At 71.0% G+C, this 17,162-nt stretch overlaps 2 protein-coding genes across 7 annotated transcripts in view; one reads left to right on the forward strand and one right to left on the reverse strand.

Annotated features, from left to right (window-relative positions):
- Window positions 1-16,159, forward strand: part of PGAP2 (post-GPI attachment to proteins 2) — a 31,269-nt gene extending 15,110 nt beyond the window's left edge. For 4 of the 6 annotated variants that reach the window (XM_087759388.1, XM_087759387.1, XM_087759384.1 and 1 more), the window contains exons 5-6: window positions 2,588-2,696; window positions 2,991-4,966. In XM_087759388.1, the coding sequence (XP_087615514.1) occupies window positions 2,588-2,696; window positions 2,991-3,121 (240 nt within the window). In that variant the 3' untranslated portion in view covers window positions 3,122-4,966. Of the gene's footprint in view, window positions 1-2,587; window positions 2,697-2,990; window positions 4,967-10,372 lie in introns of those variants that run through there. The other 2 variants (XM_087759386.1, XM_087759385.1) reach the window with 1 other exon arrangement.
- RHOG (ras homolog family member G) lies at window positions 6,943-16,757 on the reverse strand. The gene is made up of 2 exons (XM_087759390.1): window positions 16,638-16,757; window positions 6,943-8,357 (listed from the first exon to the last, which is right to left on the reverse strand). Exon 2 carries the CDS (start codon window positions 8,316-8,318, stop codon window positions 7,743-7,745), a length of 576 nt encoding a protein of 191 aa, XP_087615516.1. The 5' UTR covers window positions 8,319-8,357; window positions 16,638-16,757; the 3' UTR covers window positions 6,943-7,742.
- Window positions 16,758-17,162: the final 405 nt, after the last annotated feature.

The raw sequence follows: 17,162 nt of genomic DNA on the forward strand, positions 1-17,162 counted from the left end.
GGAGCTGGAGCGTTACCCCCTGCCCTGGTGTCGGAGGAGGAGGAGGAGGCAGGAACCGGCCCGCCTGCACTTCAGGCAGTGTGGCAGGAGCTCCGGTAGCTGCTGGTGCCCGATGGAGGTGAGCTGCCTGCTCGCCAGCGTGGACTGTACCCACCAGTGCCAGTGGGTGCTTCCCACAGCCCTGGCTTTGCTGGGTCCCCCACCCGTGGCCCCTCGCAGCACTCCCTGGGGACGTCCCGGGAGGTTTGGCTGCCTGGCACCCCCCAGCCTTTGGCCGCCAGGTCACTGGGAGCCCCTTGTGAGGAGTCTGGGGGTGCCTTCAATCCTCCTGCAAGGCATGGATTCGAGGGCCGTGCAGCGTGATGCAGCGCTGTGCCGCGCAGCGAGGTGTTGCGCGATACAGTACAGCGGCGTGGTGCAGCATGGTGCGGTTCGGAGCTGTACCGTGCCGTGCAGCACACTGCGGTGCCATATGATGCAGCGCAGCATCCCGGGATGCAGCGTGGTGCAGCATGACGCCAGGCAGTGCCAGGCAGCGCAGCGTGGTGCCGTATGGCACGGTGCAGTGCTGCGCAGTGCAGCGCGGCGCAATGCGGCGCAGGGGAGCGCAGCGGGGAGCTGCCGCTCACCTTGCTGAGACGAGCAGGGCTCTGCTGCCACTTCGTAGCGCAACCGTTTCCGCTGCCGTGGGACCTGGATGAAAACAAGGCTGTTTTGTGACCCGCTTTTCCGATGTGAAACTTTACATAACTCCTCGGCCCCAGCCGCTCATTGTTATTTAACTCCAGGGTTGGCACCGCTGCTCGCCCCACCCCGCGCCGCTGGCCCTGCACCCTCACGGCTCAGCACCAGCCACCTCCTGCTTCCTGGTGGGCAGGGGCTGCGGGCAGGGCTGCCTGCTCCTGCCTGCGGGAAGCCCTGCTCCAGAGGGTCCCGGGAGCTGCTGGGGAGGGGGACCCTCATCAGCCCGAGTGGGAAAGGACCTGCCCGGGCCCCGTGGGGCAGAGGCGGCATCGGCCCCACGTCCCCAGATGGCGAAGGCGACCGCGAGGCCGTCCTTCCTCTCTGGGTTTTCCTCCCTGCCGTGACCTGTTTGTGCTCGCAGGGCGGCTGGCTGAGCCTGCCGGTGCGCCTTCCGGGGGGTAATGGAAAGTGTGATGGGGCAATTTAAATTTTCCTTATTCTCAGCAGTCCCTGAAAATGGATTTTTTGTCTCACATGAAGCGTCAGAAGAGGGGGAAATTCCCCTCCCACCCAGTAACAGGAATAACAGCCCGTGTCTGGGCCGTCCGTCCGTGGCATCCCCGGCCCCCTCGCCTGGGGCCGGCCCCCTCGTTTCCAGCCCCCCCGCCCCAGAGCTCCGTGTGTTGGCTGCCCTGCACGGGATGGAGATGCTGGGGTCTCCCCTGCGTCCTCCTTGGTGTCTGGCCGCGGTTTGGGGTTCCTCTGCCACGGGGGCACCCTGCTCATCCGCGATGCTCAGCGTGATGGGAGAGGAGAGGAAGGGGGCCGGAGCCGGTACCCACCGCAGCCCCACGGCTCCCGAGGGGGCCACTGCACCCACGGCCCCCAGCTCCGGGGGGTGCTGGGCAGCATGGGTGGTGGGTTGGGGGAGCCCACCGTGGGGGAGAGGGCTGGCCCCTGGGCTGCCCCCTTTGCCGGGGGGGCTGGACGCTGCCAGCACAAAAGCAGCAAGCTGTGCATTGCTGGGGGCGTGGGGGGCCGCTCCAGCAACCCTGTGCTCTGCTTCCGCCCGTTGCGCTGTCGGAGGTGGTGCTGAGGGGCAGGATGGGGCCCCCCTGGTGCCAGGGCGGCTTGTGCGATGCCTCCAGCTCGGCGCCCGCCCCAGCTGCCGCCCCTTCATGTGGTTTCCTCCTCCCCGGTGCAGTTGCGAGCGAGGGGGTGCAGCGCCGGCTGCCGCCGCCTGCACACGCCGGTGAATTCCCCACGCCGGGGCGGTTAGGCAGCGCCCGGGGGAGCCGGGGCCACCTGCAGCCACCCTGGCCGCAGCCATAGGATCTACCGTCTGGTAGAGCCGTTGGCCCATCTTCGGGGAGCTGCGAGGGCCTCGTGTGCCATGTGCATCTCAGCACCACCGCGGGCGGCCGGGTGCTCCTGCCTCCGGGGTCGCCCACATTCGCCGGGAGCCGCGTGGCTTGTTGGTGTCAGACGCTGCCGGAGGCCCCCATGGCTCCCATCGCCCCTCACTCAGCTGCGGCAGCGGGGAGCGGGCAGCCCGGGCAGCAGCTAGGTTTATCTCTGCGTAGGAATGATCCCCCCGCGTGTCCCCAGGTCACAGCCCTGCCAAAGCAGCTGGTGCGGCCTGTGGTCCTTACCCAGGCGGCTGTGCACAAGGAGCCGGGGTGCAGAGGGGTTCCCGGTGCCTGCTTCTGCCCCCGGGGCTGTGGTGGGGCCAGGGCAGAGCTTCCCTGGGGACGGGGGTGGCTGCTCCGGCACCTCCGGCGTCCACAGGGGCGAGGGCTGAGCCGCTTGTGGTCTCGGCGGATCCCCGCCGTGCCAGACGAGAGGGACGGGGCAGGCACCGGGGACCGGCCGGGGCTGTGACCCAGCTCTTGGCCTCTTCCAGGAGCGCAAGTCGTACAAGTGGAAGCAGCTGCTCTTCTTCTTCACCTTCATCACATTTGCGTTTGCCGTGTGCGTCTACTTCCACCACAACTGGTACTGCGGCCCCGGAGGTAAGGGGGCCGGGCAGGGCTGCGGTCCCCCTGCGGCTTGGCGGTGCCTAGGGGGATGCACGCAGGGAAGGGGCCGGGGTGACGCCTTGCCTGCCAAATCCCGGCCGGAGGCCAGGAGAGCTCCCCAGGGAGGGACAGTGCCCAGTCGCACTCCTCCTCCCTCCTGGGTCCAAGCAGGGGACGAGCCCCCCGCCCCGTGCCCTGCTGCCCCGGGGAGGTGCCCCAGGAGATCCCCCGGCTCCCGGGGCAGATCTGGCTGCGTGTTCCCTTCACCTGCTCTGCTTCCTCCGCCAGTGTACACCATCTTCGCCTTCCTGGAGTACCTGGTTGTCCTCTCCAACATGGCCTTCCACATGACTGCCTTCTGGGACTTCGGCAACAAGGAGCTGGTGGTGAGCTCGCTGCTGGAGGACAAGCACTTCTAGCCGGCCTTGTGCCGCAGCCGGCCGCGGTGCCGGTGCCAGGTGGGGGCTGCTCTTCCCCTGTGGGAGGCGGAGAGCCCCTTCCCTCTCCTGCTGCCCCAGGGCCGGGCCAGGGCGTTTGCTGTGGAGCTGCCGTTAGGATCGTCCCAGGGTCCTGGGCCCTGCGAGTGTCTGTTCGTGGTCCCTGGCTGCGCCTGGAGCTCTCTTAGAGGGGAGCTGGGGCTCTTGCTGGGGACCCTCGAGGCCAGTACCCCCTGACCGGGCTCCCTGCCGGCTACCGGGACGGGCAGGAGGACAGAGGAGAGGGCAGGTTCCTGCTGCCTGTTTCTTCGGAGGATGCTCTGGGCCGAGCAGGATGCACAGAGGGCCAGCCTTGCCTTGCCCCTGCTTCGCCTGGTTCCTCCTCCAGGCTGAGGGTCCTTGGCCAAGGTCCTCAAAAAGGGCTGGTGGCCTTTTGGGCCTTGAAGCTTAAGGGAGCCTTGGGAGAAGGAGCATTCGCTGCCCCTGCATCTCTCTGGTTGCACCCCCAAAGCAGAGCAGCCTGCGGCCTTGACTTCTTGGAAAGCCTTTGCTGCAGGGCTGGGGCTGGGGCTGGGGCTGGGGCTGGGGCTGGGGCAGAGCCGGCCCCACGCTGCAGCACCTGGGGCTGGGTCCAGGCTCCTCCCGAGCCCGGGCTGAGCGTGGGAGCTGCGGCCAGGGGCTGGCCCCGAGCCCTGCTCTCCCCTCCGGGGCTGGGGCAGGGTCCCGGCCCATCCACGCCCATGTTGCCGGGAGGAGAGCATCTTCGAATCGTGGACGGCACGGGAGCAAGGCAGGAGAGCGTGAGTGCAGGGGCGCACAGGGCACAGCAGATGCCGAGAGCATCCACGCTCTCCTGCTCTGCCTTTCCCGAAAGCCTCCCTCCAGCAAGCAAAGAGTGCTCGCAGGGGTGCTGTGCTCCAGTTCAAGCCCAGTTTGGGGAGAAAGGGTGAGTGGGCTGGTACTGGAGGTCCTCGCTCTGATGTCCCTGTGCCGTAGGGCTTGAGCTGGGAACTGCTGGGGTTCAGCGGTGCTGCTGCTGCCCCAGGAGGAGGGCGCTGGCAGTGACCCCCCATCTGTGGGCTCTGGCTGCCGGGGTGCAGGGGGGTGGCATGGCCGTGGTGCCGTCTGGGTGCGAGCTGGCTGCTGGCAGCGTCCCCAGGCTCCTCCGCTCCTCCCCGTGCACGGCCAGGCCAGGCAGCGCTAGTGCAACGGGGCTGCTGCTGCTCCGCCTCGCAGGGGCCATGGCCACAGCCACCGCCCAGGAGGGCTCGGCCGCATCCTGCACAGGGAGACACCGAGGAGCTGGTGCTGTGCTTGGAGAGGTCGCACAGGGCTCGCTCCTGGCGGCTTTCTGCAAGAGGAACGGGCAGGGATTGCAGGCAGGGGTTGCAGGCAGGAGGAGAGGGCTCAGCTTGTCGGCACCAGGAACCGTCTTGAATGTGGGGAGCTCTGTGCTTGCCGGGGCTCACCCCGCGCCACACTTGGCCGTGAGGGACCAGCGTGGGTCCCTGCAACTGCCCTTCATGCGAACGCAGCCACCACCAAGGGTCCCCTGGGATGTCCCAGCGCTCGTCCCTGCGCTCCGGGGCTTGGGGAGAGCCTCCTCCAGCAGGAACCATGGCGCCCTGGCCGGCGGCCCTGGCGGAGCCGGGGCCAGGCTGCCCTTTGAGTGGGTCCTGCCGTGCGCGTGTCCATCCGTGAGTGTTCCCACCGCGCCGTGCCGGGCGCCATCCATCTCCCCTGCCTGCATGCGTGTGGTGTGCTGTCCCCCGGCAGCATCTGCGCCTTGGTTTTGGGGTTGAAATAAAGCACTGAGTATTTTTGTGAGCTCTCGGCAAACTCTATGCTACTTCCACCCAGCCCGGCCAGCGGGTCCCATCCCTTCCCAGGACCCCAGGCCAGCGTGCGGTCTGGGCTGGGGTGCAGGACGTGGACCCCGGGTGCTGGGGCTGGGCTGTGGGATGCAGATCCCGGGTGTTGAAGCTGGGGTGCAGAACATGGACCCTGGGGCTGGGGTGCAGACGTGGATCTCTGGGGCGTGGGATGTGGATCCTGGGTGCTGGGGCTGGGGTGCAGGACCTGGACCCCGGGTGCTGGGCGAGGCCTGGGGCAGGCTCGGCGGGGCTGGAGGAGGCTGGGAGCCGGGCTGGAGGCCAAGTGCTCCTGGGCTAAGCCCACCCCGCAGCTGGCGGCTCCGCTCCCCACCCAGCCCCAGGGGCCGCCGACTGGGCTGCGGATGCTGCGGGGCCAGTGGGGCCGGGGGCCAGCGCAGCCTGGGGGAGCGGAGCCCGGGGCCAGGAGGGATGAGGTGGGCGCAGTAGGGGTACGGGGCAGGGTGCTGGGGCTGAGCAGGGGGCAGGGGAACTGCCTGGGCCTCGGTTTCCCTCTGCCCTGTGCTGGGGGCTCCTGCTGCGTGGTGAGGCCGTGGCGGGGCCCTGACCTCATTGCAGCCGGGCCGAGCCAGGCCGGGGAGCCGCTGGGAGGGGAACAGCCATGAGCTCATCCTGCTACTCCGGGGCCAGGGCAGGACGGCATCCCACTGCCTCTCTCAGCATCCCGCCCCAGGGTCCCCACCTCGTCCCAGCACCCGCTCCTCCGCCGTACCCCACCGGGGTGGCCCCTCGCCCCCCGCGGGGGCTGCAGCCCCTGCCTGCACCCTGCCAGTCCCCCACGGGAGTGTGCAGTGGGAGCAGGACATGGCCACGGGGATCCCCCATGGAGGGAGCAGGACATGGCCACGGGGATCCCCCACGGAGGGAACAGGACATGGCCATGGAGATCCCCCAGGGTGGCAGCAGGATCTGGTGCAGCCAGGACCTGCAAGCCTGCTGGCGTGCAGCCCCGCGGAGCCGAGCTGGGGCCATGCCCCAGTGTCATGGGCTCCCAGGCTGGGGGTCCAGAGGGGCCACGCTTTGCACCAGTCCCCGGGAGGCTGCGGCAAGGCACGGCCACAGGAGGGGGACAGGGGTGGGACATGGCCGGAGCCACCCTGCCTCGCGGCACCATCGCCCACGCCGGCCCCCGGTGGCCCCCCGGCTCTGGCTGGGAAATGGCAGCAGGGAACAAAGGCGGCTTGTGGCGGGCGCCGGGTCTGCCCTTCCTGCAGGAAGGCCCCGGGGCCAGACAAGGGGCCCGTGTGCGCGGCAGCGGGGGCCCTGCCAGGCCTTGCCGGATCCGGCCGCCGGCCAGCACGTGCCGGCAGCCTGTGGAGGCTGCCGAGGGGGTGGCGAGTGCGGCCGAGCAGCCAGGGCTGCTGCCGGTCCCTCGCTGCCACCATCATCAGCCTCAGCACTCGGCTGCAGGACCTGGGGTTCCCCAGGACACCCCAGCCCCGCAGCCCCCGGGCGCAGGGACACGGGGCTCTGGCCTCTGCCTGCAGCTCCAGAGCGGGGCAGGACAAGGCAGAGCCAGAGCTGGAGTGGCCAGGGGGGTCCCAGGGAGGGGACCTCGGTCCTGCAGCCCCCCATGCCCACCCCTGCAATGTTCCCGTGCCCGATGTCCCCATTCCCACCCTGTGCAATGTCCCCAAGCCCCTCACAGGGGAGCTCAGCGCTGGCCCTGAGTGGCCATGGAGGTGGCCGGGGGTGGAGGCTGGCCATGGCAGGCGCACCCCGGGCTTCCCCTGGCCACGGCCCCCCCACCGGGAAAGAGACCCCCGGCAGGCAGCGGCGCTGCCGCCAGCACCCTTGGCTCGGCCCTGGCAGGGCGAGGGGTCCTGGCCCAGCTCGGGGCCGGGGTGGCTGCAGGAGTGTCCCCGTGCCCGGGGAAGGCTGGCACGCACGGGAGAGCACAGGAGACGGGGAGCCTGGGCAGGTCTCTTTATTTAAGAAGCAGCAGCTCGGGGAGTGGCTGGTTACAGGCGAGCCCCACTGCCCTGCGGAGCCCCGGCACTAGCCGGCGTGGGAACACGCTCCTCCGGCAGAGCCCGCTGGCAGCACCGGCTCCGCTCTCACTGGGGCTGAACTTCCCCAGCGCTGGCCCTGGGGAGCCAGCGATGCTGCGCCGGGCTGGGCTCATCCCAAACACCCACCCAGGAGACCCCCGGCGCATCCGCCACGACCCCGCAGCAGGACAGGGCCGTGCCAGCGCCGGGGCAGGGGGATGCTCAGAGGTGGCCAAGCGCCGGGGCTGGCACAGAGGGGCTGAGGGCCTCCGCACCCCCCGCAGCCCCGCTGGGGCAGGGGCTGGGGGTGGCAGGTCCCTGTGGGGTGCTCGGGGTGGGGGTGGCAGGTCCCTCTGGGGTGCTGAGGGCGGGTTCGGCCACCCCGGGCATCCCCTTCTCAGGAAGTGTTGCTTTGTGCCAGGACCGGAGAGGCGTCACCCAAAAGTGAACGCTGACAGCCAGGGCCGGGGGGGGTCCCGCGGGGCTGGGGGAGCCCCGCTGCCCCCAGGGCGGACGGCCAGTTAGTGCAAACGAGGTCTGTATTATTAAAGCTGGTGGCTTCGGGCTGGCGGCCCCGGTCCCGCCGTCCCCAGGGGGGCAGCGAAGCTCGGGCAGGCGCCGGGGCGGGCAGGGGGCTCTGGCGGCGCCGGGCAGTGTCTTGGGGGGCGGCGGGGCCGGGGCAGGGGCAGGATCGTCTCTCGCTGGTCGCCGGCAGCCCCGTCACAAGAGGACGCAGGGCTTCTTGGGCTTGGCCGGGACGGGGTTGAGCACGGCCCTCACCGCCTCGGTGAAGACATCCTTGATGCCCTCCTGGTTGAGCGCCGAGCACTCCAGGTACTTGACGGCGCGGATCTGCTTGGAGAGGCTGATGCCTTGCTGGGTGGTGATGGGCGCCTGGTTCTGCTCCTTGAGCCGCTTCATGGTCTCGGGATTGTTTCTCAGATCCTTCTTGGTGCCGACGAGGAGGATGGGCACGCTGGGGCAGTGGTGGCACACCTCTGGGTACCACTTGTGCTTGACGTTCTCGTAGGAGGGCGGGCTGGCGATGGAGAAGCAGATGATGAAGACGTTGGTCTGGGGGTAGGAAAGCGTCCGGAGGCGGTCGTACTCCTCCTGGCCGGCCGTGTCCCACAGGTTTAAGTTAATAGTCCTGCCATCCACCGTGTTCTGGGCGCTGTAGTTGTCGAAGACGGTGGGGATGTACTCCTTGGGGAAGGCGTTGGTGGTGTAGCAGATGAGCAGGCAGGTCTTCCCCACCGCCCCGTCGCCCACCACCACGCACTTGATGCTCTGCATCCCCGCGGCTCGGCGTCCCTTGCGTCCCCCTTCAGCAGCCTGCGGGGAGGGGAGAGGGTCAGGGGAGGGGGACACGCTGGGGCTGCGGTCCCCGTGGTCCCCCCACTCAGACACCCTGAGGGCAGAGGGTGCAGAGGGGCAGGTCACACTCAGTTCACCCTCCATCCCACGGCCCGGGTGAGCTTCCCGGCCAGGCACGTCCCCCCCGGCAGCCCCTGTGGTACGCAGCAGCCCAGAGACCCCCCGACGGGGAACTGCATCCCCTGACCCAGAGAAAACACATGTGCCACCGTGGCTGGCACGTGCGGGGACCGCGTCGTCCCCAGGATGGTGCTCCCAGGACAGCCAGGCTGCTGCAGCACCCCGTGCCATGCCATGCCATGCCACGCCATGCTGTGCCGTGCCTCCAGCCCGGTACAGGATGGAGGGCAGCAGGGCACGCAGCCAGGGGCAGACTGGGGCTGCGGGAGCGTGTGGGCCGCCGCCGTGCGCCCCAGCCCTGGTGCCCGGTGCTGCACACACCAAGCGGGGCTGATGCCAGCCCCAGTGGGGCAGAGGCTGGGCCGGAGAGTGGCCGCTGGCGCGGCCCCTCGGGGCTGACGTCCGCTCCGGCAGCTGTGTTTATCCCTGAGCCCGGTGCGCGTTTCCCTGTTTGCCTTCCTCAGGTTCCCTCTGCAATTGCCATTAAGGGCCGCATCCTGCTCCCCTTCCTGCCACCGGCTGGAGCCGGGCGCTGCCGAGCCCAGCCCAGCCGAGGCGTGGGGTCACCACACAGTGCCAGGGCGGGAGGGTGCCCACCCCTGGGATCTGGCCATCGGTGCAGCGGCTGCCCGACAGGATTGATCACGGCGGGAGGGTTATCCCGGCCGGGGCAGTGGCTCGCACGGCTTCACCTGCTGCAGCGCCGGGGAGGGAGCTGGGGCGGAGGGGCTGGGGATGCCGCATGGGCCCAGAGCCCCGGGCTGGGGGGGACCCCCATCCCCAGAGCCCCCCGGGCTGCGGGGCTGGGGAAGGGCGAAGGGGCCGTGCCCCCCGCCCCGAGCCCCCGCCGGCCGGACCCTGTCCCCTCGGATGGGGAAGTCGCTCTTCCTCTTCCCGCCCTGACACCCGGCTTCCTGCCCGCGGCGAGGCCGGGTGCGCCGTGACCCCCGCCCTGCCTGGCTCCCTGCCTGCACCCCTGGGTACAGGCAGGACAAGACGGGGGCCTGGCCCAAACGCTGCTGAAGCCACCCCACAGTGCCATGCCTCAGTTTCCCCACTGCAAAAGCGCTTCCACGGCAGGGGGGGATCCCCAGGTCTTCAACCCGTGAGCGGGGCCGCAGCACCGGGGAACAGCGGGGCCGTCGCAGGCAGCCCCCCCGTCCCTGCAGGCAGCACCTGCCCGCCGCGCTGGGGCTGCTTGCGCAGCGTGGGATCCCGGGCGGGTCACAAATAAACACCCGGCCTTCAGCTTCGATTTTCTCCCCGCTTTGGTCACAAGCGCAGCCCAGAGGGTTTCCTCGCACCAGGCCACACCGGCCGCCGTACCCCAGGGCCTGGGGGGCTCGGCAACGGTGCAGGCAGGCAGCAGCAGGCAGCGGGACCCACACCGGGGTCTGCAGGGCTTGGAGCCGTGGCACGAGGCCGGGGCGGTGGAAGAAGGGGCAGAGGGGTGGGAGCAGGATCAGGGCGCTGGGAGCAGGGCGATGGGAGCAGGAGCAAGGGGAGCAGGAGCAGGACAGTGGGAGAAGGAACTGGATCGGGGCGACGGGACGCGGGCTGCGCGGGGCCATCTCCAGGGACAGGCACCCTCCACGGGGGCTGTCACTGCCACCCCGCTGCCCCGCGCCGTCACCGTACCGCGCCGAGGAGGGGCCGCGGGGACGCCAGGGAGCAGGCAGCACTGGGGAGCGAACCCCCAGGGAGACCCCAGCGCTTCGGCCCCCACCCGCTGCCGCAGATTTTTTTTCCTTTTCTGATGAGATCAGGTTGAAGAAGAGATGGCAAAAATAAGAATTTTCCTGGAAATCCATTTTGGTTCGTATCTCAGATTTAAATTCTCTTCTCTTCCCCAGCCCAAGGCCAGCAGGCGCTGGGTTGCCGGGAGCCGGAGCCAGCCACTCCCCGGCCAAAATAAACCCAAACTGGGCTTTGCTTTGGGAAAAAATAACCCAAAAGGTTATTTCTAAATCCCAGCCTTTGTTTTTCTTTGCAAAAGCGTCCCCCCCGCGGGCCCTGGGGAGCAGCGGGGTCCCCGGGGACCCCGTGGGGCAGGGCGGGAGGTGTGCTGAGCGGCACCGGGCTCAGCCGGGCGGGGGAGGCGTGCGGCGGGTTTAAAACCACCCAAACCCAGGGGTGCAGGAGGTGCAGCCGGCGGGTGCAGCGTCCCCGCTGCAGGGACGTCACTGGGGGGGACCCAGCCGGGGGTGCGGGATGTGGTAGATGGGGAGGGCAAGGAGGTGGAGAGGCCTGGAGGGGGCGAGGGGCAGCAGCCCGAGCAGGAGCCACCTCGAGGCATCGCGGCGCCCAAGGGTGCCCCATGAGCCTCCAACGAGGCACGCAGACCCCTGGCACCCCCAGGTCCCTGGTGTCCCCAGTGCCCGCGGGTACCCCAAGGTCCCCGTGGCTATTTGTGCGCTGGGCAGCCATCCCGCAGCACATGGCGGGGCTCGGTGGAGGGTCCCCGCTGCCCCGCAGGCTGGGGGCCCCCGGCTGCCAGGACCGGCTGGCTGGTGGGGTGACACCGGGGGATCCCCCGGGCTGGGGCAGGGGGTCCCGGGTGCCAGCCAGGGTCACCCAGCTGAGGTGGGAGGGAGAAGGGTCCTGCAGCAGCCCCGGGCCCCAGGTCAGGGGGGCGTGGGGGCAGCTTGCTGCCCCGAGAGGCTGCTGGGGCACCCCAGGGAGCGCCGGGGTCCCGGGGACACCCCATCGGCGGAGCGGCCGGGGGAGACGCGGCCAGAGCCCATCGCTCTCTATAAATCCCCGGGGGAAGGCCATGGGCGGGAAGCGCCGGCGGAGCCCGAGGACAATGTTGGCAGCAGAACGGAGGGGCAGGAGCCGGCCGTGGCTGGGGGTGCGGGGAAGCCGCTGCGGCCAGAAGCGGGGTGCAAGGGGCGGCTCTCCCGGGGCACGGGGATGGAGCGGTGCCCCCCTGCCTGCAGCTCCCCAGCCCTCAGGGTGCGGGGCGGCCCCCGAGCACCAGCCACAGCCCCACGGCGGGACACGACGCGCACCCGTCACGCCGAGCTCAAACCCTGCGCTCCCAAACCGGCCGTGGGGCCGCGGACACCCCGGGGTGAGCTGGCACCCAGCGGGCACCCGTCCCAGGAAAGGCCCGGGCTGAGTCAGCGGAGCTGCTAAGGAAGGGGACGGGGCACAAGTGGAAACGCTCGTGCCTATGACAGCATCGCTGCTACGGGGAAATGGAGGAAAGGAGGAGGCGGCAGCAGGCAGTGAGCAGTGGGCAGCGGGCAGGGGGCCACTTCTCCATGACCCAGGGCCGTGAAACCCCAGCGTGGCCCGAGGCTTGCCACCAGCAAGCAGTGAATCCGGGCGCACACGCTGCCCGTGGAGGAGCCACGGTGGGATCCGGGTGCTCGTGCAGGACCGTTTTTGCTCTCGCCATCGCTGGCACTGCCGGCTCTGGGTGCGGGGCCAGGGCCAGTGGCACGACGAGGGGACCCACAGGCATGGCTGTGCTGCCTGCATGCACAGGGCGAACTGCTCGCCGAGGAGGGGGCTTAGTGCAGATAGGAGCCCCCACAGCAGCCAAAGCCCCAGGCCCCGCTCTGGGTGCCAGGGAGGGGGAGGTGGGTGGCAGGAGGGCTTCGGCTCCGGCTCCCCTCTGAGCTGCCCCTCTGCCACGCCAACGCTTCCAGCCGCAGCCCCCGGGGCTCTGCCCCTCGGGTCGCGCTCCCGTCCGGTCCCCACAGCCCCTGCCAAAGCCCCAACCCCCCTCGGCTGCCCGGGGAGGATGAGGGGTGTTGTGGGGACCACCCGTGTCCCGGCCCCGCAGCCGTGGGGCTCTGGGCCCCCAGCCCTCGCTGCCCCCTGCCGCAAGATGACAGGAGGGGAGGTGGGTGCCGTGCCGAACGGGGGCCAGGACGGAGCTGGGGGCTGCACAGCGGCATCCCTGCGGTCGGAGGCCGGAGGTCGACCATGGTCCCCGTAGCATCCCGATGCCGGAGCACCCGAGGGTCCTGCAGCCCACGGCCCCCGGACAGCCCGGCCACTGCCCTGCGGCGCCTGGGGACACAGGGCGAGCGCAGCCCAGGCCCTGGTTTGCCGCCTGCCTGCCCTGCCCTGCCCTGCCTGCTGCCAGCGCCCTGCCTGCACAAGGCCAGCTCTGTTCTCCTGGGAAGTTGGCGGCCTGCAGCACCTTTAACCCTTTCTGGCCCCCCCGAGGTGCCGGGGCGCAGGCGGCCTGGTGGGGCCACGGGGCACAGCCCGTGTGGGTCACGGCGCCTGTGGGGCACAGCACCCGTGGGGCACCGCAGGCGCCTGCCCCTTCCCAGCCCTGCGCCCTGGCCCCGCCGGAAGGGAACCGGCGGAGGAAGAGGAAGAGTCAGAGCACGATGGGGTCTGCATGGCAACCAGCCCTGGGACTCAGCACCCCCCACCCCAGCGGGACCCCAGCCACCCTCCGTGCCGCCAGGGTGCTCAGCCGGCATTTGGGGTGCTGGGGAGAGGGCGCGAGCAGGGCTGTGGGTGATGCACCACGACCTCCCCCCTCATTGCCACTCTCCGGGACGGGAAAAGCGACTCATCTCTTCTTCAGCAGAAAAGGGAAGCAAAACCCGCTCGCCATCGCTCGCAGCCGGGGCATCCCCCTGCTGGGTTTTTCCGCCAGGGGAGCGGAGCAGCCGCCCCTGCGGGCTCCCTTCCCGCTGCCGGCCTGGCCGGCCCCGGCCCCGCGGCACCCAAACCTGACCCAACCTGACCAAACCCAACCCAAGCGTGCCGCGCGGGCTGCGCCCCGTGCGCCCCGCACCCCACCCCACGTACCGTGCACCACACGCGGTGCGCCCTGCGCTCTGCGCCCCACACCCTGCACCACAAACCCTGCGCGGCGCCCCGTGCACAACTGCCGCCGCGTCGCGCACCGTGCAGCCCACGCTGCGCCCACACTGCGCCCCACACCGTGCGCCCCACACCGTGCGCCCTGCACCCCACTCCCCACCGCAGGCACCCCACACCAGGCACCCTGCGTGGTGCCAGCAGCGAGCAGAGCCAGCAGCCAGCACGTCGCTGCCTGCGCTCGTGGGCCGGGCAGCGTGCCCGTCCCAGACAGACGGACTAGCCCGGACCGACCCGGGGCTGTGGGGCTGGGGGTCAGCAGCCATGATCTCTCTTGCTCTGTCGGGGAGAGCAGCACAGTGTGGCCCCCCCAGCACTGCCGCCGGCTCAGCAGGCAGAAGGAGGAAACTAATAAAATCTATAAATACGGAGCAAGAACCGCGTGGGGCTGAGCGCGCCGGCCCCGCGCTTCCACGGGAGTGGGGAGGGGGCGGTTTCTGCCACGGCCGCGGCGGGGACCCGGTGCTGGCGCGGCCGAGACGGGGTCCCCACTCCGCAGGACGTGCCCTGAGGTGCACTGCCACCGGTACTCCCGGCTCTGCCTCGGGGCCCTGCCGTCGCAGCTAAAATAACTTCCATGCTGAGTCAAAGGATTTTGATTTTCCTCATTTTCCAGCTGCAGGCTTGTTGTGACTAATTTCCTCATTTTATTTCCCTCCCGGGCCGGTGAGCTCTGCCGCCGGGTCTTGCTCTGCCCCTCGGCACGGCCACGGCTGCTCCCTACCTCGGCCTCCTGCTCGAGGCGCTGCCAAAGCCGGCAGCGCCGGGGGCCGGAGCCAGCTCCAGACCCCGGCAGGGTGATGCTGCACGAGCAGCCCCTGAGCCGGGGCCAGCCCTGGCCAGCAAACCCCCGCCCCGGCCCAGCGGTGGGACGGCAGCCAGGGCTGCTCCCGGTCCGACAGGGTTGCCTGCACCGGGGGGGATCCTGGGACGGAGGGAGGGATGGAGAGAGGGGCGGTGGGTGGAGGGATGGTGGGTGGATGGAGGGATGGTGGGTGGAAGGATGGGGCCAGCCAGGCCAGGCTATGCTCCACGGCCTTGGGGTGAGAAAACAGCTCAGCACCGCTCACGCCAACAGCGGAGGCGCAGACGAGCCATAGCGCCGAGCACGCCAGCACCGGGCCAGTTTGGCACCTCTCGATGCTACAGTCAAACCAAAGCTCTGGGCGCAGGATGCGTGACCCCGCGCCCACGCAGGGCACCCACCACACCTACACTGTGGCAGGAGCTGTGCCGGCCTCGGGCGACTCCTGGCATCACTGGCAATACCCCCGCGCCCGCGGATGCCCCTGGCCACCCGTGCCCCTCGGTCCCAGCGCCAGCCCCGCTGCCCACCCCAGCCAAAACACCCGCCTCAGCCCAGTGCCGGCGGTGGGGGCTGGATGATGTCCCCATGGGCCACACCGGCACTTTGGCAGCTTCTCCTTCCACCAAGAAAAGAGGAGTGAGCCCAGCGGGACCCCAGCCCACGCACCCACCCAGGGACCCACGGCCACACCGTGCCCCTCCCGGGGCAGACGTCTCCCCCAGGCACTCGGGGACCCACAGGTGCCCCTGTTCTGCAGCGAGCCGGCAGCAGGACAGCCCCGAGAGGCGGCGCAAGCCAAATCGAGAGCTGGTGTTTGACTGATGGCGCAGCGCGGCCCCCCCAGCCCCCAGCACAACCCCCCAAGGCCCCATGCCAGGAGGGGAAGGGGGGGGAGGGGAAAGCAGGGGAGGGGGGGACAGGGCTCCCCGAAGCCTCCCCAGAGGTGACCCCAAGCCCAGGCGGGTTTGACAAAAGGAAAGTCACGGGGCTGTGGCACAGAGTCACCACCCGCCCGGCCGGGGGGCCTGGGGCGGCCCAGCACCGAGCGCCCGCCACAGCCCGCCACCCGCCCCGGGGCCAGCCCTGTCACACAGCAGAGCCGGCCACGCTCCCCTGCTGCACCGCGCCACCCCCGCGCCTCCCAGCACGCTGCAGCCTGTGAGCGCATGGCAGCGGGAGCGCTGCGGTGTGCACCGCCGTGTGCACCGGGCACGGCAGCGCCAGGGCTGCAGCGTGCACCGTGGTGGCTGTGTCGTGCCTGCAGAACACGCGTCGCAGCACGTCTGTTGCAGTGTTGCGCCCTGTGTTGCAGCGTGTGATGGCACATGCAAGTGACGTGTGCGTTGCAGCGCATGCAGTGTTGCAATGAGCGTTGCAGTGCGCACGTGACGTTCGGCCTGTGTTGTAACGGGCGTGTTGCAAGGTGCGTGCAGTGCGGTGCTGTGCACGGGTGTTGCAGTGGGTGCAGCGTCCGCAATGACGTGCGGTGCAGCACATGCAGCGTGTGCGTGCAGTGCCCCTCAGCGTGCAGTGTTGCACCTTTCAGCGGGCGCAGTGCACGGTGCAGAACCCTGCAGCGCACGCGCTGGGTGTTGCAGTGGGCAGCGCAGCGGGCAGCGGGTGCAGTGGGTGCAGCGCAGCAGGCAGTGCCGTGGGCAGCGGATGCAGTGTGCGGGCAGTGCAGTGCCCTCTGGCGTGCAGCGCAGCCCGTGCAGGCGGTACAGCGTGTGCAGTGCGGGCAGCGTGACCGCTGCATGGCAGGGGCAGCGCCCGGGGCAGCGTGTGCAGGGTCAGGGCGCTGCCAGGGCGGTGGGAGCAGTGGGTGCAGTGGGTGCAGTGGCGGTGGGAGCAGTGGGCGCAGGGGGAGCAGCGCCTGTGGGTGCAGCGGGAGCAGTGGCGGTGGGAGCAGCGGGCGCAGCGGGAGCAGCGCCTGTGGGTGCAGCGGGAGCAGTGGCGGTGGGAGCAGCGGGCGCAGGGGGTGCGGGGGCCCCGCGGAGGGGCTCGGGCCGGGCCGGGCCGGTTCTGCCCCCGCTCCGTCCCGGCGGCTGCCGGCCCCGCTCCCGCCCGGAGCTCCGCTCCCCGGGCCGCTCCCCGCGCTCCGCTGGGCGGCTGGGGCCAGGGCCAGCGCCCCCGGCAGCCCCGGCCCCCGGCAGCCCCGACCCCCGGCAGCCCGGCCCTCCGGTAGCCCCGTTATCCCCGGACCCCTCAGCCCCCGCCCCGCTCCGGGCGGGTCCCGGTGCCGGCGCCCCCACCCTGGCCCCGGCGGGCGGCTCCTCCCGCCGCCCCGACCCGGACGCGGTACCGGCAGGGACCCCGGGATCGGGACCCCGGGATCGGGACCCCCATCCCTCTCTGGGGGCCGCCGGCTGCCCCCGTCCCGGCAGCGGGACCCGGCCCCCGCCCAGCCGAGCCCCCCCCGGCCCCGGCCCCGGCCCCGGCCCCGGCCCCGCACTCACCCCGGGGCATGGCGCGGCGGCTCCGGGCGGCGGGAGCGGGGCCGGAGCAGCGGCAGCGGCGGGAGGAGGAGGATGGAGATGGAGGAGGAGGAGGAGGAGGAGGAAGTCTGCGGCCGCCTCCTCCCGCCGCCCCGGGCGGTCCCGCGGAGAAACTTCCCCCGCCGCGCCCGGCCCCCGCCCGCCGCTTCCTTCCTCGGCCCGGCCCGGCCCGGGGGTCCCGGGGGAGCGCGGCCCCCTGCGCCCCTCGGCATCGCCCCGCGCCCCCCCGGGGCCGCCCTGGCCGGAGGGGACCCCGGCTGGGGGTGCGGGAGCCGGGATGGGGGTGCGGGACCCCGGCTGGGGGTGCGGGAGCCCGGCTGGGGGTGCGGGAGTCAGGTTGTGGGTGTGGGGAGCCAGGTTGGAGGTGCGGGACCCCGGCTGGGTGTGCGGAACCCCGGCTCGGGGTGCGGGAGCCGTGATGGGGGTGCGGGACCCCGGCTGGGGGTGCGGGAGCCAGGTTGGAGGTGCGGGACCCCGGCTGGGGGT

Source organism: Nipponia nippon, unplaced genomic scaffold (genome assembly GCF_047370975.1).
Source record: "Nipponia nippon isolate SJK-2023a ecotype South Korea unplaced genomic scaffold, ASM4737097v1 scaffold_2, whole genome shotgun sequence".
NCBI lineage: Eukaryota > Metazoa > Chordata > Aves > Pelecaniformes > Threskiornithidae > Nipponia > Nipponia nippon.

Excerpts from the sequence above, each read along its gene's own strand:
- RHOG (XM_087759390.1), bottom strand. The coding sequence starts at position 8,318 with ATGCAGAGCATCAAGTGCGTGGTGGTGGGCGACGGGGCGGTGGGGAAG.